Source organism: Scomber japonicus, chromosome 14, assembly GCF_027409825.1.
Source record: "Scomber japonicus isolate fScoJap1 chromosome 14, fScoJap1.pri, whole genome shotgun sequence".
Lineage (NCBI taxonomy): Eukaryota > Metazoa > Chordata > Actinopteri > Scombriformes > Scombridae > Scomber > Scomber japonicus.
The window spans coordinates 29262635-29287052 of record NC_070591.1 but is presented as its reverse complement, the minus strand read 5'-3'; the positions used below and the strand labels follow the sequence as shown (position 1 = coordinate 29287052).

The window sequence follows — 24418 nt, the reverse complement described above, 5'->3', positions numbered from 1 at the left end:
TTATTCATTAATTTATTATTATTATTATTATTTTTACTAGTGTTAGTGATTGTAATAAAGAGTTCAATTTTAGGAGGAAATTGGCATTTGTAGGTTATGTTTTTTGAGAATTTCTACTTATGAATAAAACAATTTGCATAAAGAATTTTTTAACATTTTCATTGGTCAATATGAGTGCACGTTACCGCATAATCCCGCCTCTACTGCGTCTTTATTGGCTATTTGTTGATAAAAAACTTTTCCGTGTTTTCGATTGGCTGTTCCCTGTAGCGGGAGGGACAATTTTCAGGAAATGATTTGGTTTTTGTTTCTGTTCTGCACCACCGGCCACCGAGGAACAATATATGGAAGTGAGCTGAATATTTCACATTCATAAAGAAATATTTACGGTAACTCCCCGATATATGTGTATACACCGAGAGACCAACTGACGACACACGGCGTGGATTCCTTTCGGAGGTCGGTGCTTATATTACCATGTCAACAAATAGCTTCATACTAGCTGTTAGGTTAGCTTAGTTATGCGGTATATTACATGTTATTTTGCTTGTGGGGAGAAACCATGGATGTATTCTAGGTCCAAACGATGGCTTTAACACACAGGAGCTGCAGAGTATCAGTTAACTTCATTGTGTTTAACGTTAGTGGATGTTTGACGTGGAACAGTTCATTTACCTCAGCTATCGTCTTACTATCAACATGTATAAGCTTTACAGTGGTACGGTTACTAATGATAACAGATAACAGTCAAACACAGTATTATGCTTTATATTGGACAACAAGCTAACTATATTCATCACAAGCATGCGTCAGCTATCAGGTTTATATACTGTAATATTGCTTCTTGTAGCCTACCTTATTTTTGTATGTGTGTAAATTGAGTTTATGGCTGTTGGTTGTAACTTGGATAATAGCAAGCAGGAAGTATAGAATAGACACACAGTGTAAGAGTTTGCACACTTCCTTTTGGACAATTCAGATTGAGCTAGTAACTGGTTTGAGCAGTATGAGTTAGTTTAGGACAGCTGACATTACCAGCTGTGGAAACCTATGCTGCGTTCCATTTAGGTGGAAGATAAGAAGTTTACTGTGATCAAAGTTGTACCTAGGTTAGCCATCAGGGCCCGACACATACTCAATTTTTGTGGCCAATGCCAATACATACTTATATATACAGAATATGTACATAAAATGCTAAATTTTTGCAATGTGGTTATCAAACACTTGTGATAAAGACATGTAATGCAGGTATGATATTTTACAGTTTTAACTACAAACACAGTGCACTGAAACTGGGAATATAATAATCATAAATTCCTATAAATAATAAAGACATACAACAAAAAATTATGTACGTATATATATTAAACTTGAATTAAGAAAAATGATCAAATATATATAAAATGTTGCCTATATAACATTATAAAATACAGTGCATATCAGACAATATGCCGATACTGGAACATCTGTGATAGGCCAATATCGACTGACCGATATGTATATGTCTGGCTCTAATATCAGTCGCTTACATTATATTACACATTTCACTGTATTTTGCACATTCAAACACTGAAGCAACTGTCCACAGATAGAAGTTGGACAGTGCTGTGTGTACGACTGATTTAATGAGACACAAATATGACAAAACTGCTAATAAACAGGATGTTACTACAACTTTAACACTGTTGATACACAGGTCTACCATCTTTGATTCTGAGGTCGGCATTCCAGTTGAAATTTCCAACCTTGAACTCGGAAATTCCGACTTCCGAGTACAATTGGAACGCATCACTAGCTCAAACCAGCTAAACCAGCTGCTAGCTCAGAACTGGCAGCTGGTTTGCTGAGATGGTAACTGCTAGCTCACACCAGCTTAAACCAGCTCCACAGAACTGATCTACCAACTGACCACCAGCAGGGTCTTGTACCAGAGTTTTAAAGATACCATGTATATAAGGTGTTTGTCTGTAACTTGGACAATAAAAGAGTTTATAAATGGTTTGCACATATTTTTGTCTCATTTATATTTTATTAAAGATGTGCACAGCGGTTTGGCTGTACTCCCAAATCTTTCTCCAGTATGTACAAATGTTTTTTTAATATACCCTGACACATTTGTTTTGTAACTCGTGTAGTTTTCATGGCACCACCAAAGAAGAGCAAATTACCCAAACCACTCCCAGATGGCTTCATACTGACTGACACTGAGAAGAAGAAATGGAGGCTGGGGAAAATCATTGGTCAAGGTGGCTTTGGACTGATCTATCTTGGTAATGAGCACATTGTGTTTGATGACACGCCTGCATACACGCAAACACTGCACATTCACACTATGCAACATGAGTATGTGCACGAATGCTGACAGATAGACACACTTTGTTTCAAGGAGACACTTCTCTGATTTATCTGTTTTTTCTCCTGGTTGTGAGAGCTGTTTGAACAGATCAGATTGCTACTAGACTTTAAACATCTGACATGTACTGTGTAATAGTTCCTTAACCCTCTAATCTATGAAGATCTCTGTCATTAGTTTAGGTCAGGCATGTCCCAAATATTCCATATAGGTTCATGATTGATTCCAACCAATCAGGAGCACACCAGGATTGACTCTTTTATCACATGATCTCAGTCTTTAGACAGTTGATTGGTGGAATCATGTGATCTTGATTGGTTGGAACAAAAACCTGCAGACACACAAACTTTTACAGAATAGTTTGGAGACCAAACAACTGGACTGTGGTCCACCTCATAGACATGGTCTCGGTCCGCTTCTAAGTAACTGTTATAATTGTTATTTAGCCTTTAATGTTTAATATCTACAAAATGTATGCTAATCATTCTAGATGAAAGGGTAACAACGTTTTATGACTGATATATATGAATTTATTGACTCATTCAAGTAGATCCATGGATTCTGTTATCGTAAGCCACTTTTATCAAAGGTATTTAGTAAAGGCCAGTGTAGTGATCTTTGCGTGCTTGTGATTATGAACTGACCCCCTAGATCCTCTTTGTATGCAAATATCAAACAAGTTGTAGGATCTCATTACAGTCAGCTGTCTTCTGTGATTAGATCTTCTGATTGCAGAAAGAAAAACATGCACTCCAGATCAAGACCAACATGAAAATAACGTGACAATTTCCCATGATGTAGAAAGTAGAAAATATGAGGTGTGAGGTGTTTGTTGATTATGAACATGACCTTAAAAAGCTAAGACTTTGCGTTAATGTAGTGTATCTACGTTTTGTCTTCTCTTTCTCCTGTCCTCTCTTAGCCTCCCAGAACGTGGACAGACCTGTTGCAGCGGACACTGAATTTGTGATAAAAGTGGTGAGTACATTTGTGCCTCACACAGGCAGACCATCCATTTTTAGTGACCCATTATCGCTTTTTTATGAAATTTTAGTATATATGGCAGGATCCCTTTTTTGTTACCATGGTCACAGATAATGATGTATGTCCTAAGCAATATAGTTTGATTAGTTTGAACTTAACCAGACATTCTGTGATTTACATAAAAGTCAACATGTGTTTGACCAATTAGTGAAATGGAAATTTGATATATTATTCAATCTCCAATGCACACACCAATGTCTGTTGGTGTTGGTTACATGGATGTATAAAAAGAACTGGATACAGGAAGAGCACTGGGCTTAGAAGCAAGTTTGACATCGTGGCCAAACCCTGATGCACACTGGCCCAAAAAGACTTTTTCCTAAACACTCACATTGTGAAAGAGATGTCTGTAAATCAAGAGGATAACATTTTTTGAGCATCACAACTCCCCGCTGGCAGCAGTCCCTAGTGAGACTGCGAGACATCTACGTAATTTCTTTACAGCAGGAAGTGGCTTTTTTGGTGCGTCACTGAGCAACTTTCGTAGGAATGAACAGAGCCCCGCCTCCGACACTGTAGCCAGTTCACTTTATACATCCATGATTAGTTTCTCTGTACTGGTGGTGAAGCAGTCCCTTTCTAGTAATACTTCACTGTAAAAGATTAAAGACAAAATCCACAGTCCTTGTTCCATGTAGTAATACCATACTAAATGTAGAGCTGAGAGCTTTATTTCTTGATTAAGTCATTAGTCGATTGCCAGAACATTTTTCTCTCAACTATTTTGATAATCAATGAATTGTTTCAGTAAATCTTCGTGCAAAGTGCCAAAAATTCTTTGATTCCAGCTTCTTAAACTGTGACAATTTGTTGCTTTTTATTTGTCATATACTGTATGTTGTGAATTGCATGTTTTTAGTGTTTGGGACTATTCCTCAGACTAATTTAAACATGTGTAAAAATACCAGTGATATTTTATATGTATTTATTTTACACATTGATAAAATAATCAGCAGATTTATTCATAATAAGAACAATGATTAGTTACAGCTCTTATTAAGTTCAGCTGAAGCTAATATGAAGCTAATTCAGTTTGGCTTACTGCCCCTGCTCTGCAGCTCATAAAGCTAACAGTACTGTATAATATAAATATGACATTTTATATTTTATGACCCTTTGTCACTTTGAACAATACTTACTGGAGTTAGCTGAGTAAGATACTTCTGAAGATAGACTTGAAGAATCCAAACCTACCTTTAACATTCTAACTAAGAACTACTGAAAGTAATAAGAGAATTAGCTTGTAAAGTTGTTAATAGCCCTTTTACTAGAGAAGTATTACAAGAAGTAAGTAGTCCGGCCTTTGCATGCAAGGTGATTTGTTTAATTATAATTAGCATAGTGCAATGTGATAACGAAATAGTTAATACTCTTTGGTTCAATGTGCAGGAGTACCACGAGAACGGCCCCCTGTTCTCCGAGCTCAAGTTCTACCAGAGGGCAGCCAAACTGGAGAGCAGTGAGTAGCACCACCCGTCCAGCGTCACGGCAGCTCGCTGGAGCACGAGTGTGTTTGACTGATGAAGTGGCCGCAGACACAGAGGCTTTGCTGCCTGCCGCACAGTAATTAATAATAAGCCAAAGCAAACATGCACCTCAGTGGCAGTTAGCCCCCTCAAACACCCACCAACCCCCCTCCACCACTCTCTCTCCGCGCTTGTCTGTGCTCTTCTCCAACGCCTTCGTTTTGGAGAGGAGCAAGAGAGAGAAAGCCACTCACATGTAATGATGCCCGGGCCTCCGCTGAGCCCCTGACCACCTGCCAGCCTGGTCCGGCGCCAGTCAGGCCAGCCGCCATCAAGCCCAGAGCCAGGCCCACTGCTTTGTCTGGGGCCTGTGTGTGTGTGTCTGTGTGTTTGCAGTTGTGTGTCTGTACTCTCAGTGCTGTAAGATTGATATTTACATACATGCGTTATTACACTTACAAGGACAAATAAGAATAGCAAATAAACAACTATGAAAAGTTGCCTACTTTTCATTCATACTTTTCGCCTCACTTAGTACAGCTAAGAGTTCCTGCTATCTCTATACAGCCACTGAAGTTTTAAATCACACACGTTGCAATAAAAATGTGTAATAACATCAATGTGTGCACAAGCATTCATATAATGATTCCTTCTCTAATCTTGTTCAAGTACAAAAATGGATGAGAAGCAGGAAACTGGACTTTCTGGGCATCCCTACATACTGGGGATCAGGGCTGGCTGAATATAAGGACCTCAGGTAATGACTTGATATTGTAATGACTTTTTGTAATGAAACACGTTATCAGACGGTCACACTGTACATGTAAGTTAGAAGAACAAAGTCAGGTCTTTTTCACAGTAAAAACATCTTAATTTCTCTGCGTATTAAGAGCAGTACTGTAGGTTTGTAAAATGTTTTGCATTATGAAAGGATTTAAATGGAGGACATTGTTGTGACTGGAGCTTTTTATTTCTTTAAGTGTTTTGCCTTACACAAGAGAAAATGTCAGCAGGCACAAATGTTAATAACAAATCCAGCTCTTTGGTTGACTAAGGTAGACTTATCTAGAAAGACCTTCTACATAATAGGTATTTTACATAATGTAAAAAATGTTTGAACAGTAAACTAGATGCCCTACAGAACTTTAAAACTTTAAAAACAAGCCAAGCTGACCTTTAGTTTTGTTTCACACTTGATCCAGTGGGCATCAGTATTTATCTTTTCTGTGTTTTACATTTGGGTTCTGGTGAAAAATATGTTCAAGGCTAGTTTTCAGTGGTAACTCAAGGGACAATCTATACCCTATATCTTGAACTGTAGCTATATCTAACATGCTTGAAAGGTATTTAATGTTATCGTTAATGTAACTTTCATTGTTCTGTTGCCCACAAGTGACTTGTTTCAGCTCTTGACAAAATCCCACCTGTGTGATAAATGTCTGATTCAAACTCTCTACTTCCTTCTACCTGGTCTTTATAGTATTCTATAAGCCACCTATTCCTCTCCCACTCAGGTATCGCTTTATGGCCATGGACCGACTGGGCAGCGATCTCCAAAAAGTCTGCGACCGCAATGGAGGCCGAATCAAGAAGGCCACCGTGCTCCAGCTTGGTCATGGACTGGTGAGATCACCTTCATGGAAAAAAGGCAGACTCCAGTCTTTGTCTGTCCATTGATTGTTGCCTTCTGTAGAAACTGGGTGACACAGGTTCAGTTAGAAAATACAGAGTCAAAGATCACTCTGACATATAATGGTTCTTCTTAACCTTGACAGAATATACCACAATGTGTGTTTGTGTGTGTGTGTGTGTCGGTGTGTGTTTGTTACCAGGTGGATGTGCTGGAGTACATCCATCAGAACGAGTATGTCCACGCAGACATCAAAGCTGCCAACCTCATGCTGGGTTTCAGAGACCCTGAACAGGTTAGTCCTCTGAAGATCTTCACTAGTTCTCCCTGAAGTGTGTGTACAAAACATTATTGAAACCACTACCAAGCACTGGAGAGTTGCTTATTGGTTTAGATTGTGGTAACACACCATTGTACTAATGCAATGTTTTAAAATGTTACTCAGCCAATAAGAATGGAGGATAAGAACCATTTGTTTCATGTGACGACGTTGCAATTAGTAATTGATGTGTATGTGTTATGTTGTGCACTGTAGGTCTACCTTGCGGACTATGGACTGGCCTACAGATACTGTCCTGATGGAGTCCACAAAGAGTACAAGGAAAACCCCAAAAAAGGCCACAATGGAACCATTGAGTACACCAGCCTTGATGCCCACAAAGGAGCTGGTAAGCTTTCCACTTCAGAAGAGAAAACAGGCCTAGATGTATGCAGTTCTAAATCTGTGTGTATGTCTGGTTTATAAATATATCACTACAATGTCTCCAACAGACTCAACAGTACTCCTCATGGTGCTGAAATGGTTGTTATTATGGTAGATACATTAGATTTGAACAATAACTCACTTGTGTTGATCAGCTGCACAGTACATATCTCCACAATGAGCAGAAAGCCTGACAGGCAGCGGAGTGAAAGAGTTCAACCTTCCACTCAAGCCATCTGTTAGCTGTTCCGTCTGCTTAAATTGCGCTGTTGTCAAACAAATAAAAATAACGTCGGAAAAGTGTCACCCACAAATCTGTCAATGGACAGCCTAACTAAATGGCACCGGAGGATCTAAATTGCTACCATGGTTACGGTGGCATTTGCAGAGGATTTTCTTTGAGGTGAGTGAGCCTGTTGACCTGACCCAAGGTCATGCTTTCCTCTACTCATCAAGTTTTATAAGAAGATGAGTAATATAGGTAATATAGTCATTACCAGATATTCTCTCCATTGGCCATGTCAAGAACTCATAATGACTTTTCTGTACAGGGTGGATTCTTTTACGTCCTGTACCCTTTGCAAATTGAATCCTTAACAATTCTCCACATGTCAAGGTACTCAAAGTGGTTGCTTTTGTATTGTTGAATAAAGTCCTGGTTATACTTATTACTGGCTTACTTAAACATAAAGTTAACATATGAGAAAGGATCAGGAAGCAAAATAACTACATGAAGACTCTCTAGCAGTACATAGTGAGATGATTGGGTCAGCTTTAGATAACAGTCAGTTACACCCCCACATACATGTTTCCTGTCAGAATATGTACAAAATGACCTACGTGTGTGGAAGAATAAAATCCTACAGGCCATACTAGGCAGCAGAAAACACAGTTCAATGGGTCTTGACACCACAATCTCTCCTCAAGCTCGGTTTAGTTGCTATTCTGGAGCATTTGAACATATAACACAATCTTAACTTAACTTCAGGGGACAAACATGTTGGTCTCACTACAGTTTTGACGTGTGAAACAGTAGTTACGTTAACAGGCATTTCAAACGCCAGCAGCTCATTTCTTAACGTCCGATCAAACAAATCGACACTGGGAGATGCTTGAGCAATGGTGCGTTTGGTTTTAAAATGCTGTGTCTAGTGATTTTCTTGCAGTGAGTGGGGTAAGTAAAGGAAGAACAACACGGTGTAACCCCAAGAGATTTCTGTCTTAAAGAGCCCACAGTTGCCACTATACTACTACCACTACTATACTCCAGTATGTATATTAACCCCCACTATAAGCTCTGTCCTTTGAGTTTGCAGTCCTTGTGTATCAATAATGTAAAACAGCCTCTCCTCTGTCACCCGCTGCCTTCCTTGGCTGATATTGGGAACACATTAACTGGCAAATTGCCTACATGCTCCCTCTCTTCATTGACCATCGATCCTCCATCCGCGGCCCCTGCTGAATTCCCCCGGCGCCGCCTCTGTTTAACAATTCCCTAATTAGCCGAAGTCATAACCTGCATCGTGTATTCATCCCCCATTAATTAAGGGCTTTGATGTTTGGTTTAGAGCGAGGGCCGAGCCACAGATAACCTCTACGAGCTCGGCGCCGGCCAACTCCACTACCCTGCCAGTTTGATATTGCGAGTTAGCGCAGGCTCAGACCGCCTAATCGCAACACAACAGTGTTTCTATCAACGTGATCGATGTATAAAAAAAGAGAGACAAAATATTGTCCTGTCAGCAATAACTATAAAATGGAAAACATGTCAATTTTTAATAGAATTTTTGAAAGGAGGAAGGAAGAAAAAAACAAGAGAAAGGATTTGAAGGAACACTGTAAACTTGAAGTGCTTTCCTTGGAACTACAAGACGACTGGAAGCCTGACAGAGATAATTATTGTATCTATTTATATAACACAGACACATGTTCTCCTTCATATTCTCAATGTGTTTATTTGCTTTCTGGCTGTTGTCATCTTTGATACCTGATTAACAAGACAAGACAAGTGTTAAAGTAGGAGATTATGACCGAGGACCAGACCCCTTATATCTGCCCTTTGCTCACCCGATGGCGCCAATCCCTCACAAAGATGTTGACAGGTTGCCATGGTGAGGTTTTGGCGAATGCAGCTCGCAAGTGGCAGGCCTTTGAACCAGGAGCTAAACGGTGTAATTACCAGCATTCGGTGGGCGTCCAGCGGACAGAAGACCGTCTCCAAACGACAAGACTGTGAAGCGGAAGGGTTAAGAGTGTGACACTGCAGCACGCTTTAGGGAATCTGAATAACAATAGGAGATAATTAACAACACCATCACGCCTCACCTCCCTGTCTAAAGCATGTAGAGAATGTGTGTGTGTTTGTGTGTGTGTTCTGTATTTATGTGTTGTGTATGCGTGTGTACGTTTTCCAAGCATGTCCTAGCTCCCTTGATAGTGTTTAAGTGTACGTGTACACACGTGCATATCTCCCCACATTGTCATCTCTTGAATATTATATATAATATACATTAAGTACAGAAGAGCAGACACACAAAAGACCATTACAAGCTGTGATAAGGCGCCCAGAGCACACACAGAGGGCAGCAACGCTTAATGTAGTTGTTGATCTTTTTAATTGTTAATCTATTACGGTGCTCTGGGAGTTGAAACACTTTTTCCCACTGTCAGTATCACATGTATTTTTCATCTTTATTCCCCTTCAATGGCCTCTCAGTAGCAATGAAGTGCTGTATTTTTTATTTTTTAACAACAATAGGAAGCCAGACTGTAAATGCTGGCTTAGGGCATACTTCACACCCACAAGGGCAAACAGACCTAACTTTTATCAGAGTTGTTGAGATGAAGTGTAACAGATGATGACAGTTGGACATTTTGTGTTATGGTTGACACTTGATGTTGTTTTCACGTCGCAGGTTTGCTCAGTCAGTTTTATTTCTCTTATGTCCTAATGCTGGGATCAGACTACATGATATTTTTGTCTTTTAAAATGATCAGTGATCAGATCAGATGATCAGATAAAGGCAGTAATATCTTCATGTATATAGGCCACAAGACATGACGGACTTCATGTTGGATGCCGACTAATGATAGCGTGCCATCTTTTTGACTTGAGTGACATACAAAGCTGGTGAGTAGAGACCAACTACACTGTTCCACCTGACAGCACCAACAACAAACATTTTTGTATGTGATCACAGTTTTATTGAAAAGAGAACCTGGGTGTGGGTGAGAGCATACATGTGCGTAGAGGGTGACGTGATAAATTTGGTGTAATGCTCCTGACCTGAAGATGGTTACTGGTTCATTTAGTGAAATAAACAATGAATTAGCTTTTTCGCTTTGCAATAGAGCGCTGTGTGCTCTCATGGGTCAACGTCACAGAAAACATAGACATAGTCATCAACAGTTGTCTTTCACTATGACACAATACATCACAAACCAGCTATTATTAGATGCTTAATTTGCAGAAAGAAAATAACTCAAAAATGTATCAACAGATGAGATAAGTTAGGAACCTTCCTGGACAGACAGATGTATATTGAGAAGAGACTGACAAAAGTACTGATGGCAAAACCATTCAGTCATCTGCCATGAATTTTGATATTGTTGAGTTAATTAATCCTCTGTGTCCATGAAAACCAGACATACCCTTGAGATGTTTCAACATCTGATTTTGGATCAAATGCATGTAATCAGTCTTTTTCATGCCTGTTATTTGTTAAGGTATAAAAAAAAATGTCATGGTCTTTAACAGTAGATGATGAGAGCTGTAGAGCCTTCAAAGGCATTGAGGGAATGATTAAACTGGTTCTATAGAAATGACACATTTCAAACATGTTTAATCTATTTTTAAGCAATAAAAAACAAATCTCTTACAGAATTTCCTTAGAATGTGTTCATACTCTCAAGGTCGGGTTGGAAGGACATCAGCTAACATCTCTCTTTTCAAAGCCCTTCCTATGCAGTCCCTGTCAACAGCCAGTCTTTAACTACTTCTCCGACTCTGATCATCCTCATTGATCATTCAGCCTCCCTGCTGGGTCCAAGCAGTTTAGTGTTCCAGCTAACCTCGCAGTATTTTCAGTCAGACACTCAACATCTATTTCCTTGTAGTGATTTCCTTTCATCTTCTGAACTCTCCTCATCAAAACACCCCTACATCTTTACATTCATGTCTCGACGTCGGGACACCTAAACCCAGCTACGGTGACCTAATTAAAAACTTCAAACACAATCTCATCCACTACAAAATTTTTGTTCTGGTGTAATCAGATTACTGCCCTCCCGTTCCGTGTAATCTTGTCCTGTGTGGCAGTGACCACGCTTCCTCCTTCAAGAACGGTCTGTCGGCTGTTGTGGATCAATGCTGGCCGTTGCTCAGGGAGGAGATTTCTCCCCTCTGATGGAGCCAGTCGATAGGTAATTTCTCCGGAGACGTGTGGCGGCCGTTACAGTATTGAGCTGCTAAAACTCCCCGGGCTCGACCCTTCTGGATGGACTCGGTCTACAAGTATTGATAGACCTCACACATGAATGTAGGCCCACGCGATCACACACATATACACACACACACACACACAAGAAAACGCACAACACTGGTGACTTGTCCTTAAAGGAATCTTTGTTTGTGGGGAGATCACACCTGTGTGATTTTTCTATATCTTAATATTAAATTCAGCTGTCCGTGGAGTGTGGAAGTGTTTTGGTGGTGAATTGATTGGTTTTGAAATGCCCTCAGAAGACAGAGACAGTTACAGTGCTGATATTCAGCTGATTACAGTGTTCCTAATAATCAAAAACTGTCCAGTTTGGAGCACAGTAGTTTTTCAGAGTTTGGCTTAAAGCGTCGTCCTCATCTGATCCTTTGGAACATCAGTCTTCAGCAGAGAGATGGTTCATTATGGAGGACACTCCTTCACTCACATTCCCTCCATTGCCTTTCTTTAGCAAATCCACGCTAGACACACTTTTCTATTTGTCTTAAGCCATGCTACAATGGTTCTAGGGATGGGATGGTCTAGAACCACTTCTAGACTGATCCATGTTGATAACTACTGGATAGTTTAACATGTAGTTACAGAATGTCATCCATGCTCCCCTCATCAGCCTTTTACTCTGTCTTCCAAGTTTAGAAAATGTCTACAGGCTCTAAGAAGAGTAGACTGTCAGTGTTCATCACTCTTATACACGTACAAGTATGAAAAGGGGTCAACAGTACACCATTGTTGACTTCTGTAACATGTGGTAGTAATTAGGCCTCAGACATTTCTGTTTTACTACCTGTCAGTGTCTACAGGGGAAATACAAGATACTACTGCTATCTGGTTTCATGAAATAGACCATTGTAAGTCTTGTGTGTGAGTGTGTGTGTGTGTGGGGGGGATTCAGACCCACCTGGGAACCAAAAAAGTGCACCTCTGCAGTCATCAGTATGTACTTTCACTGTCAGTGTGGCTTGGCTGAGTTCACACACAAACAGTCCTTAAATCAAAAGTAGGGGTGTGCTTTTAGAAAGTTTCATCTTCATCAGGCTCCATCTCCCTCACAACCTGAAGTGACTCAGTATCTGTGCTCCAAGGTTTGTTGATTTATTCTTCTTTATGAATCACTCACCTTCTTTCCCTTGCCAAAACTGCCAGTGGTACTTTGTTTCCAACCTTGACTCCTCTGGGGAAAGTTCCGCTATTTCAAAGTAGTGTATAGTAACTATTTGTAATCAGACTGAAAGTATTATTGATTTGTACAGCTGCCTCTTCTTACTTTTTGTCATGAAATGTTAAGAAAATAAAGTATAGAGCAGCAAATGATTTAATGATTTAAAAAAACCTTCTTTCTTTGTGTTTATGTAGCTCCATCGAGACGTTCTGACCTCCAGATTTTGGGGTTCTGTCTTCTCCACTGGTTATGTGGATCTCTTCCTTGGGACACATTTCTCAATAACCCAAATCAAGTCCAGGAGGCCAAGACCAGGTAGGAAATCCCTGTTTCCACTACAGGAACTTGCCATAACGTCACATATAATCATCATTACAGGTTCTGACTTTCATTCCTAATAAAATAAGTCAAACTTGAGCGCTGACATCCAGATTCCAGGTATTTTAATCTTGTCTGTTGGTCCGCCAGTTTCATAATCCTTTAGGGCCGAGCAAATGTCTTAACTTAACCAGTTTATGAAGGAAAGAAATTGTTACTATGTTCTTTTGCCCACTGACTATCTTCTCCTAAGTAATAGTTGCTCTCATAAGGTTTCTGTCCTCACCCCTTTGCTGTTTTATCTCATCCTTCCTTCTCAGACTGATGGATGATCTGCCAGACTCGGTCCAGCAGCTGTCAGCGAAAGGAGCCGGCACAGGTAAGCCACGGCTGTGGGACATCTCCAGGTTTCAAGACATCATTTACACTTCTGAGGTTAAAGCGAGAATGTGGAAATATGTGAATGTGGAGACGAATGTGGAGACGGGCCAGTAGAGGAAGTAGAGAGAGTCTGTCTAATCTACTGCTCTCTTAATGGAGATCAGAGTAAAAGCCACTGCCAGGACTAACAGATTAAGATGACACATTTTAAACAATAAAACATCTTTAGTGTGAAAACTGATCAAATGTTCCAGAAACTTGTGAGAATAACTTTCTGTTTCTCTTGTTTTTCTTTCTGCTAATTTGTGTGATGTATCCAGCTGGCAGCTGAAATTAAAACAATTGAAATCACACAGGCTGCACTCTCAACAGTCTGATTACCCCAAAGTGTTGAGAGCTTTTTGAATACAAACTGGGTCTTCACGCTGTTTGTAGAACGTTAGACTGTGCCCTGAATGTCTTCTGCTGTTGGAATGAATGAAACTAAACTGTCGACTATTCTGGGTTGTGACACTCGGGCTATGTTGTTTGTGATTTTGGGGGTTTAAATGTATATTCGACATATTAATCAATCAGTCTTTATTTATATACTGCCAAGTCATCACAAGGCCCTTTACATAGAGTAGGTCTAGACTGCACTCTTTAATTTAATTTAAAGTGACCCAACATTCCCACATTAGCAAGCATTTGGGCACAGCAGCAAGGAAAAACTCCTCTTTAATGGCAAGAAACCTCCAGCAGAACCAGACTCTAGGTGGGCGGTCATCTACCTTGATCTTGAACTATGACATTTCAGATGTGATAGAATAGCATTGAGGTTAAACGCCTTTATTTTTACCTTCTAAACAAACCAAAGTAGTAAATATCTGGTGTTCAAACTGAGAGGGTCTACACAGGTTGATTGGGGTACCAGAGAAATGATGACTTGTGATCCAGGAAGGCCATGTTGACTAATAAAAATCCAGATGACACAAAATCAGCTCAACAGTGACCAAAGCCATCCGACTTTTGGCGACGCAACTTCTACAGTGTGTTCAGCGAGTGTAAAGAAATTGGGGCACGGACCCTCGAGTCATTATACCAGATTAATTACATCCGTGGGTGTGACATCTTTCACCACTGAGTTACAGCGAGCAGCTCCAGGGGTCATTCATAAAACTGATATCCTATTTATGTTACACAACGTGAGAAAGACGGCGAGCTTCCATTGGTCAGTGCAAAATTAGCAGTCCGTCAGCCTCTCCGAGCCAGACAAAAGCAACAATTTATGACCGCGATCCGCTGACATGATGCACCCATGAATTTTAAGGCTTATTCGATGCCAAAACACTGCATGAAGAGGGATTTTACAGCTGTGTAAAGGTGTCAGAGGAACAGTCTCCTGGAGGCCAGACATTACAAGGTAAACAGCAGAATGCACTCGTGTTTCAGAGTTTTCAGAGTTTTCAGACTTTTCGGTAAATGCAGCATGTTGTGGCTTCTCCCCGTGTTCGCCGGAGCCCCCTCCCGCCCCCCCCCCCCCTCCTGCTGTGTCAGACAGCAGTTAAATACCGAGGCTAAACAAGGCTCCAGACTACACGGAGATCAAATCCTCACTTCGCTCCGCCCAGAATAAAAAGCCTCCATCTCTCCCCTCGGTTACCTGCAGCTCCAGAGTAACTTTGTACCAATTAAACAGCTGTCCCATTGACATGCCTTTCAAAGTTTGTCGTGTTTTATCTCTCCTCTTTTATAAGGAGAGGTCACACCTGTGTGAGGGCTTAGCGTGTGATGTATGGTCGGGACTGGGTGCTCCTCTGCTGACAAAGCCCAGCTGCCCGCCACAGATAAGAGCTGGGGTATGCATCAACTAACTGTGTGTGTGTGTGTGTGTGTGTGTGTATATATATATATGTGTGTGTGTGTGTGTGTGTGTGTGTGTGTGTGTGTGTGTGTGTGTGTGTGTGTGTAAGGAAGAGAGATACAAGTTCTCCTGCAGTATGTGTCATACACATCGTCCGGCCGGTGTGTGTGTGATGCATCGAGGCCGGCTGTGTATGACACTCGCACACATACACACAATGCATATCCATAGCTACGCGCATGTCTAATCTACTTTCTGGAGGGAGATCCATTGCCAGGCAGTGCATTATCTGGACTGTGAGACCTTCAGTTGCACCCTGCCTCTGCTGCTGCATGACTCATGTCTCACTGAAATGATTTCAGAGTGAGGATGCAGCAGAACTGAAACCCGAAATCGGTCGAAAATAGGATGTCACAGTCAGTAAAGTACACTCACAGCAGAGCACGTATGTTACCAAACAGCTCGACCCCGGCTTTTCTAGCAGATATCAGACTTGTTGTTTGACATTCGCTGTGCTCCTGTCCTCAGATGAAGTGGCCAGGTTCCTGCTCTATGTGAAATCTCTGGGCCACCAGCAGGAGCCAGACTACCAGCATTTGAAGCATCTGCTGGTCAGCGGAGGGAAGGGGAAACTTGACTTCTCCCCGCCTCAAGGATCTGCAGGAGAGTGTAGTACCAAGGTGTCAGATCCTCCTGCTAAAGGCAAGGTGAGAACATGGCGAAATAGAGAAAAGTGAATATTTGATTAATTTTAAACACAAGTGACAGAAATGTGAAAGATGTCACTTCTTCTTGTGTGTCAGAGAATATTTTCATCAGGACTTTATCTCCCCTTTCTCTGTCTTCACCTGGTTTAAGCTGAGTCCTAAATCAGCTCACATCAAATTTTAACCCAGGACAGTCCATCAAATAATTGCCATCATTTTGTAAAGTGTTTTATACATATATATGAGTTTTATTTTGTATCATATTTGATACATCCAGAATTTTTTTCAATTTATTTTTCATAGAATGTTTTTTAAAATTAAAAAAAACATATTGAATACAATATTTTAAGTCCTTATAGGCCCTCCATAGAGCTCATATCAGCCACAACATGAAATGCAATAAAATGACAGATTTACAGATAAATGAGCTCTTATGCCTGCTGTAACTAATTTGATACACACATTTTCAACAGGAATTTACCATAAAATAAACTACAAAATATTTAGTAACTCAACATTGCATCAGTCCAGTAACTGTTCCTATTGAAGTATCAGTAATTATTTGAATGTTTTTCTTACCTTAACTATTCCCAAATTAGCAATAATATCCAGGAATCAAAATTGTGGCTCACTGATTGACAACGTTCAAATAAAAGGTCCCCTGGTGGTTTATCTGTATACTACATGTATCTGAACGTGTAAATCAGGTTTTTCAGGAAAAAAATGATCCCACTGATGATGTCGAGGTCTGTAGAACTCATGTATCAGATACGATTCACTAGGCTTTACAGGGTTAAGAACATTTTTGGTAGCACCTTGTTGCCGACCTGCTGTGAGAAGGTTGCCACGACGATGTTCTTTAGCACCACAGCAATGTCAAGTGCAAATCACTGATGTGTTACAGTAACTAGTGAAACATTAGAGTGTAGCTCACTGAATCTGATAGGGTCTTCATTTCTTTTTAAATTTAGTAAAAGTAACCATGAGAGAATAAGAACTGAACTAAATATCATACCTATAGCTGTACAGTGTGATCCCATTAGTGCATTTAACCCATAAGTATTAGGAGCAGTGATCAGCTGCTGGGGACCAACTCCAGTTTTATGGAGGTGCTTTTGGTCAAGAGCAAAGTTTTTGATGGTGGGAGGAAACCTATGCAAACTCCATGGATCATCACCATAACTTCCTCATTAAAATCAGGTATTTGAAGAACAGTCCAGCCTCAGATATTAGTGAGTACATCAGCGTCATGTTACACTACTCCCAATAGATGTCAAGCTACTGTCAACAACTCTATAAAGTGAGTTGTGCAACACTTAACGGTTCAGTTCTAGAGGAAGTGTTGAGTTTCATTCTTTTATAGAATAATATGATCCAGAGTAGAAGGTAAGCGAGTGGAACCACTGGCGTGACTCTTGCTCTGCTGATGGAATTAGTGCAGTGGAAATGAATATATTAGGACAGCAGGTCAACATGGAGGAAGTTTTAGGCTAGTATTAATGGGGGGGGGGGGGGCGGTCTGTTCTAAATGAAGAGCTGGATCTTTCTGTGCTCTCAGATTCATTGAGGTCACGTTTGGCCCCCGGCAGCTCAGGATTTATGTTAAGTTTGAATGAAAATGAAGTTACGATGATATGTAGCCATGTCAATCAATAGTAGATACATTATTATGTACTTATTAATACACAGGGTTGTGTAGAGTGGGTTTGAATCATGATAAACAGCTTCTAACATTGTCTCACGGTTGTTCATTTACAGCATAAATGTAATCTGTAGAGTTATTTTACATGAGAAGTGTAGAAACTGAGTGACCATTTACTTTTGATGAGTCTCTTAAGCCGAGTGTAGAAACGTGACGGCAGTGAAAAGAAGGTTCCAGCCGAGGTGAACATGTCATCCATCGGTGGGCAGTTCCACAGCTGGAGGAGGACTGCGACTCTCCACAAATTTTCCCCCAGAATCACTTCTTGACCCCCGGGGCCCCCGGCGAGCGCCCTCTCAATGGCCCAATTTGAAGAAGTTGATGACACACACTTTAGAGCGGCGCGGGGCGTCTCCAATTATGCTCCTGATTTTCCTCTCCTCTCCTTGTGTCATTTCATTTCCATGCTAAAGTGCTGGCCAGTTTGATCCCTAGTTAAACAGAAGTGGCCATTTAGCGGGCGGTTTAGAGAGGAGAGTGAAATGTCAGCAGAGATAAAGGCCGCTCATTGAATCATCTGCCACCGGTGTTGACTCTATATTCCTTTTTTTTACACATGATAAAAAGTTTGATTTAATAGAAAGTGGTCTGATAGGAAAATAAAGTTGATACATGAACACTCTCAACTTATTTTAAGAAGAATAAAGCTGCTTATTATCTGTCAGCAGAAACCAGGACGCCCCAGAGGGTCCAAAGCCAAGCCTGCACCTCCAAAGGTGGAGGATGATGATGATGATTATGATAGTGAAGAGGAGGAGGAGAGGGAGATGAAGACAAAACCTGTGGATGCCCGCTACATAAGAGGACCACCAATCACTAAATCACAAAAGGGAAGCTCCGAAACAATCTTGTATTTAGATAGTTAATAACATCCAGTCTGATCATATATATATTAATAGTATCTGCATTGTTCTTTAGTATCAGACAGTCTTTACATTATATATACATATACATACATATCTTTATGTCAAATGGTGTAACCACAAAGGAATGATGAATATTAAATATTTTATGCACCTACAGTGTATTTATATATTTAATATAAAAAGTTGATGAGGTTTTTTATTGAATTTACTGTTTTAAACAAGTTGAATTATTTGGTACATCGTTTTTTATGGTTACACCACTTAGACATTTTTGCCATAATCCTCTAATATATTCTCTCCAAATGGATTTAAAGCAGAAATTTGATGCTGGGTCCATAAAAAAAAAGAATGTGTGCAAGTTATTCACATGTTTATTTTCACATTTTAACCCTTTAAATTTGACTAAACCACATGGACACTAAAAAACCTCATTGACCCATATACACACAGATTAGTTTTTAAGTGGCTCATACAATCAACTGAAGTAATTAGTGGTGTTCATCAGTGTTTTTGTACGTGTCATGTGACCAGAAAGCAGATTGTTATTAATGTGAATTTTTATTGCTGTTCACTTACAGAAGGAAAAAGGAAAAGGAGTCAGAAGATCAGCGAGGGCGAAGCCTGAACCTGTGTCTTATGTTGAATTTGATAGCATAGATGAGGATGAGGATGATGAAGACGAAGAGGCCAGACCCAAGCCCATCCCTGCATGCTATCGTAGAGGCCCTCCGACTGGACCCAGAAATCAGCCTAATGTATGACTGTTTTTAACTTGCTGTGTAAAACTCCATGTATTCATTCTTCCATTCACTACATAGTTTAGTTTGAGAGTTAACAGTGTTATAAAAGCTTCAGACCTTTTGATTCCAGTTCACAGGAAGGTGAACCCAATATTCCACTACTTTATTTCACATATTAAACACACACAGGCAGATTTCACTTGTTAAAAGAGCAAACACTTCAATTACCTCTTTAACAGAGAACAAATTCCAAAAGGAGCTCCGAGGGGTTCACTGACGACCTCACCCCGCCCTACTCACTGAGACAGGAAGTCAAACAGCAGCTACGTCCACAGAGGAGAAAACATCTGGCTGAAAACAGTCAGCCGGCACATGTGGACTGCAGGGAAAGATGGGATGAAAGGCATGTTGTGTACAGACAGCAGCAGTGGATTCACAGCGAGTGCTCCTATCAACACACATGTAGCTGTGGTAGAAGTGAAGTGAAGGCTGCTCCCACACAGAGGAACACACTGGTACAGTACTGGTTTGTCTTAATGGGAGTCTTCCTTTTCCTGGGAGCTGCTACTGCCTTTATATAAAGCAGTGAGTGTGTGTGTGGGTGTGGCTCAATCCAAAATGTCCAGATTCAAGTTATACACAAAAATGCCAAGTGTGTGTGTGTGTGAGGGTGCTGGACCATGAGATGGGAACTCAGTCCTCCAGTGTTTCCATAGAGATGAATTGAAATTCCTTAACACATCTGGTGAAGATGCTCAGTGAGAGTTTTGCCTTTACATGAACTGTAAAGTATTATTATTATATTTACATTCAATTATCACTGAACTTCACAATATAAACAAAAACCCAACCTCTGCCTTTCAAGTGGAGCTGAATGTAATACACAAGTTATTAAGCTTTTCGGCCTGTTATACCTCTCTACAACAAAAGTAAATATTTTACATATCATTATAATTTTTTATTATTATTATATTTGTTTAGTATTAGCATTCTTTGTAGAAATGTTTCATTGTCACTTTAACCCTTACATACTGTTCAGGGTCAAATTTGACTCATTTTGACATTAACAGCTGTAAAAACACCACAAATGTCTTTTATTCTGAAATTTGATGTCTTAGGTTAAATAGGACATGATATTGTGTGATAGTAGCTATTTCTTCTCCAAAAAAGAGTGGTGTAAAAGCTAAAAAATACACTCTCTCTGCTCTCTGAAACATGAATCAATAAATCACACATTTATTGATCAGTCAGATCAACTATTGATGCTTTCTAAACACATCTGTGGCTATAGATGCTTTTAATGAGGGGATTGTTAGACCTGGAACATACTGCGAGGGTGTAGAATATGAACAGTGTGTAAGGGTTAAAGACTGTTGCTGCAGGCTGGGAACATCTGCAGGAAGACCTCAACACTCAAATCTGTGAGTGTGGTGAAGTCTGGACATTTGAATTCAGCCTGTGTGTGTGTGTGTGTATGAACAGGTGATGGGTGTAGGGCAACGTGGCTCTCCTCCTCTCTGGTGGTATCACCGTCTTTTCTAAAGCTGTTTCTCCCAAAACTGAGATGGATCCACTCCTCAAGACTTCTGGGCTGCCATTCTCACAGTAATGGGCTGAAATGAGGAAGAAGAAGAAGCTTAAGTTAGTGATATTGATATATATATATATATATATATATATATATATATATATATATATATATATATATATATATATATATATATATATATATATATATATATATATATATATATATATATATATATGTATATATTTTTTTTTAAGAAAAAAAGAAGAATGAAGTGACCTTTCGCTGTCTAACTGAGTCACATGAAGGACTACCAAACACTTGAAATCATACGCACACATTAAACTACGAAATGTTTTATGCTGTGCTGCATTCACTGACATCGTGTATAACATACTGTACTCCTTTATAACAAAAGTAGTAGCTTAAGGAGGAGGCGGCTGAATGGCGGCACATTGTCCCAAACGCACTCTGCAGCCTTTCACAACACAGAAGGCTTCATGATGTATAGAGATGTGCTAATTAAGTATGTGGAACTATCTATTGACTCTGCAGTGAAGGCCTTTACTGGAGCTGTCAGTTAGTTAGGAGGAGGAGGAGGGTGCGGGGTGTACCTTGCTGCAGTAAGGACACTCTCCGAAAACAATGTTGAAGCTCTGCCTGGTGGAGGGCAGCGCTCGCAGCCACTGGAGGAGAAGAAAAGGGACGAGAAAGAGCACAAATCGTTACCTTGGATTTGGCGTGCCGATGTCAAGTGATAATAAGTCTTGTTTCAATGTACGCTCATTACTGCACACTTTCATCCAAAAAAAAAAAAAAGGGTACCTTCAAGATTATCCAACACTTTGAGGCATTTTGAGGGCTTCTTTTCACTTTGCTCTGTACTACATTACACCACTTTATCTATTGGAACACTGACATTCACTTAGTTTACATCTGTGATAACAATGTACACATACTATATACATTCTATTAGGAAGTGAATTCACTGCTTGGCTGCCTGCTGGCCTCAGCTTGCTGTGATAGTACTATGTTGAAGCTCCATTCAAATCAGTATTTAAGGTGTTGATTTTGATTGAAAACTGTCTGTGTCGTGTTTTTTCTTGCCTGATGTATCAAATAAATATTTTGCACAAATGAATATTCACTTTGTGTCCACTCATTTAGTTTATGCTCATTATGTTATTTTTGTATATTCCAATTTTATGATATAAATCTATTTAAAATCTTCCTAGTTTACATCAATCATATTCCAATGACTGTTAAATCGAAATTATAAATATGTAAGCAGGCTAGTTTAAGCAGTTAGATGATGTTTGTGAACTCAGGAACAACCTTGAGTATAAAAGCAATAAAAGTGTGTCATAAAAAAATCACCAAAAAAAGGCAGATTATTTATTTTCTGATATTTAATATAAATATTAATAGCTTTTTAAAGATGTCATCTTGTATTCTGGGAAATTGATGTGATGTACATTTTTCACTGTTTCCTGACAAATCAAATCAAACAATCAATCACTTACTATAAAGAATTATGACTGAATGATGAACTGATTATGAAAATATAAGCTAGCAGTTCTCTTGCCTAATTGGTTAAGGCTACATGTACAGTTGCCAGGGGAACATTTAACATATATTTAAAATAATGAGTTTAAAAGAATTTTGTGTCATTTCCATTATCCACACAGTGAACATGTGGATAATGCTCAGATTGACACATCTGGTTTATACTTTTCCTGTCAGCTCTTCCTGTACCTGGAAGGTGTGTATGTATGTATGTATGTGTGTGTGTGTGTGTGTGTGTGTGTGTGTGTGTGTGTGTGTTCATACCTCATACAGGCAGGCCTGGTGGAAGGGCTGACCACAGCGAGGGTCATTACACACCTGATCAGGAATTGCAGCCTCAAGACGATAAGCGTAACAGATCCCACATTCAACACTGAAGCTCTACACACACACACACACACACAGACAGACACACACACAGACACACACACACACATGATTGATTGGAAATATACAGCATGGTTTCCTCACATGCACTTCTACCACATAGATACAGCTGCAGATGTTGAAGTTTGGGGCTTCTGTAACCTTCTAACACACACACACACACTTTCATATTTTCTCTGTAATGAGAAGCTCCTGTTTTTCTGGAGCTATCCATTAAGAGAGAGGATGGCAGGTAAAAAAAAAAAAAAAAAAAAAAAAAAAACCAACATCTGGTCAACTCAACTTTTTAGCACTCCTCTGAATGTTAATGAAGCTGAAGCATTAATCACCGCGGCGACAGCGGATAAACACGACGCCCTTTCAACCTAAACCGCAGAGAGGGGAGGGGTAAAAAAAAAAAAAAAAAAAAAAAAAAAGGAACGAGTGTTAAAAAAAAAAAAGAGATAAATGGTTTTGCGTGATTAAAGAGATTTGATAGTGCGGAGAATTCTGCCATCTTTGTTATTCTAATGATCTTATCTGTAAACAACCCAATTAAAGGAGAATTTGTGCCCACTTCTTGGAAAAACAAAACAGAGAGAGAGAGAGAGAGAGAGAGAGAGAGAGAGAGAGAGAGAGAGAGAAATGGAAATAGACAGAAAAATAGGCGTCAGTGTACATCCGCCCCCTTATAACTCGAAGCTCAAACAGACACACAAACAGGATGTAAACACACACACACGCATGCACGCACGCAGCTCTTTGAGGTAATCGTGATGGGGAATGGACATGTTTGAAATGGAAAAGGGGGCAACTGTGTGACATACAGATTTTTCGTGGGTGGCAGGTGACGGGAATTCGATCTCCAAAACATCCCGGAGGTTGTTGAAGACGCTGGAGTCCGGGTTCCTGCCAGCAGACCACAGACAGCTCCTTCACACACTAATTAACCACATGCAAATGAGCCTGAGCAAAGACACTGGGGGATGATTAGGAGACTTTCACCAATGCTATAAAAAAACAGTGAAAAAAATAGAAATGTTTCTGCTGCTGCTTTAAACTGAAGAGTGGAGAGGTTTTTTTTTCCTGAGAAGTGTCACACAGGAAGGCTAATGTAAAAAAAACTTTAAAATGAAGAGCAATCATGTCTTTTTTTAAATGTTTGTACAATCAGTGTTTAATGTGGTATGTACAGGTTTACTCAAAGCTTCACACGCTCATAAGATGAGTTGATGTAATGGTGAAAGAAAGCGGGGTAAACACAGGAAATATGTGAGTCTTAAACTGCTAAATGCTCCACTATGTTCACCAGCTAGTCTACACATAACTGTGTGTGTTTGCAGTTTGTCTATGAAAACTAGAGCTGAGTATCAGACCTCCATACCTTTAAGATATCCACTGAAATAAATCAATACCAAGTAGTATTGAAACGTCTCCCATCAAATGATACCTCCATCCTTTGTGTACCCAAAGCTAGAAAATATGACTATCTACAGATTTGGAGCATTTTATATTTAATAAATATGAATAATTTAAAGACTTTCAAA

At 39.8% G+C, this 24418-nt stretch overlaps 2 protein-coding genes across 2 annotated transcripts in view; one reads left to right on the top strand and one right to left on the bottom strand.

Moving 5' to 3' along the window:
• The first annotated feature begins 325 nt into the window (after positions 1–325).
• vrk2 (VRK serine/threonine kinase 2) lies at positions 326–20011 on the top strand. The gene is made up of 14 exons (XM_053332662.1): positions 326–459; positions 2136–2270; positions 3276–3331; positions 4787–4856; positions 5533–5620; positions 6378–6486; positions 6696–6788; positions 7029–7161; positions 13049–13169; positions 13493–13551; positions 15925–16103; positions 18474–18655; positions 19231–19426; positions 19651–20011. Exons 2-14 carry the CDS (start codon positions 2141–2143, stop codon positions 19990–19992), a joined length of 1758 nt encoding a protein of 585 aa, XP_053188637.1. The 5' UTR covers positions 326–459; positions 2136–2140; the 3' UTR covers positions 19993–20011.
• A 907-nt stretch (positions 20012–20918) lies between these two features.
• The window catches only part of fancl (FA complementation group L), a 28094-nt gene continuing 24594 nt past the window's right edge, over positions 20919–24418 (bottom strand). The window contains exons 11-14 of the mRNA XM_053332719.1: positions 23699–23780; positions 22770–22886; positions 21554–21625; positions 20919–21024 (exon numbers count right to left, since the gene is read on the bottom strand). Coding sequence (XP_053188694.1) covers positions 20989–21024; positions 21554–21625; positions 22770–22886; positions 23699–23780 — 307 coding nt within the window. The 3' untranslated portion in view covers positions 20919–20988. The remainder of the gene's footprint in view (positions 21025–21553; positions 21626–22769; positions 22887–23698; positions 23781–24418) is intronic.

Excerpts from the sequence above, each read along its gene's own strand:
- vrk2 (XM_053332662.1), top strand. The coding sequence starts at position 2,141 with ATGGCACCACCAAAGAAGAGCAAATTACCCAAACCACTCCCAGATGGC. Across the intron at positions 3,332-4,786 it reads CTGAATTTGTGATAAAAGTG|GAGTACCACGAGAACGGCCC; the intron begins GTGAGTACATTT and ends TTCAATGTGCAG. Across the intron at positions 5,621-6,377 it reads GCTGAATATAAGGACCTCAG|GTATCGCTTTATGGCCATGG; the intron begins GTAATGACTTGA and ends TCTCCCACTCAG.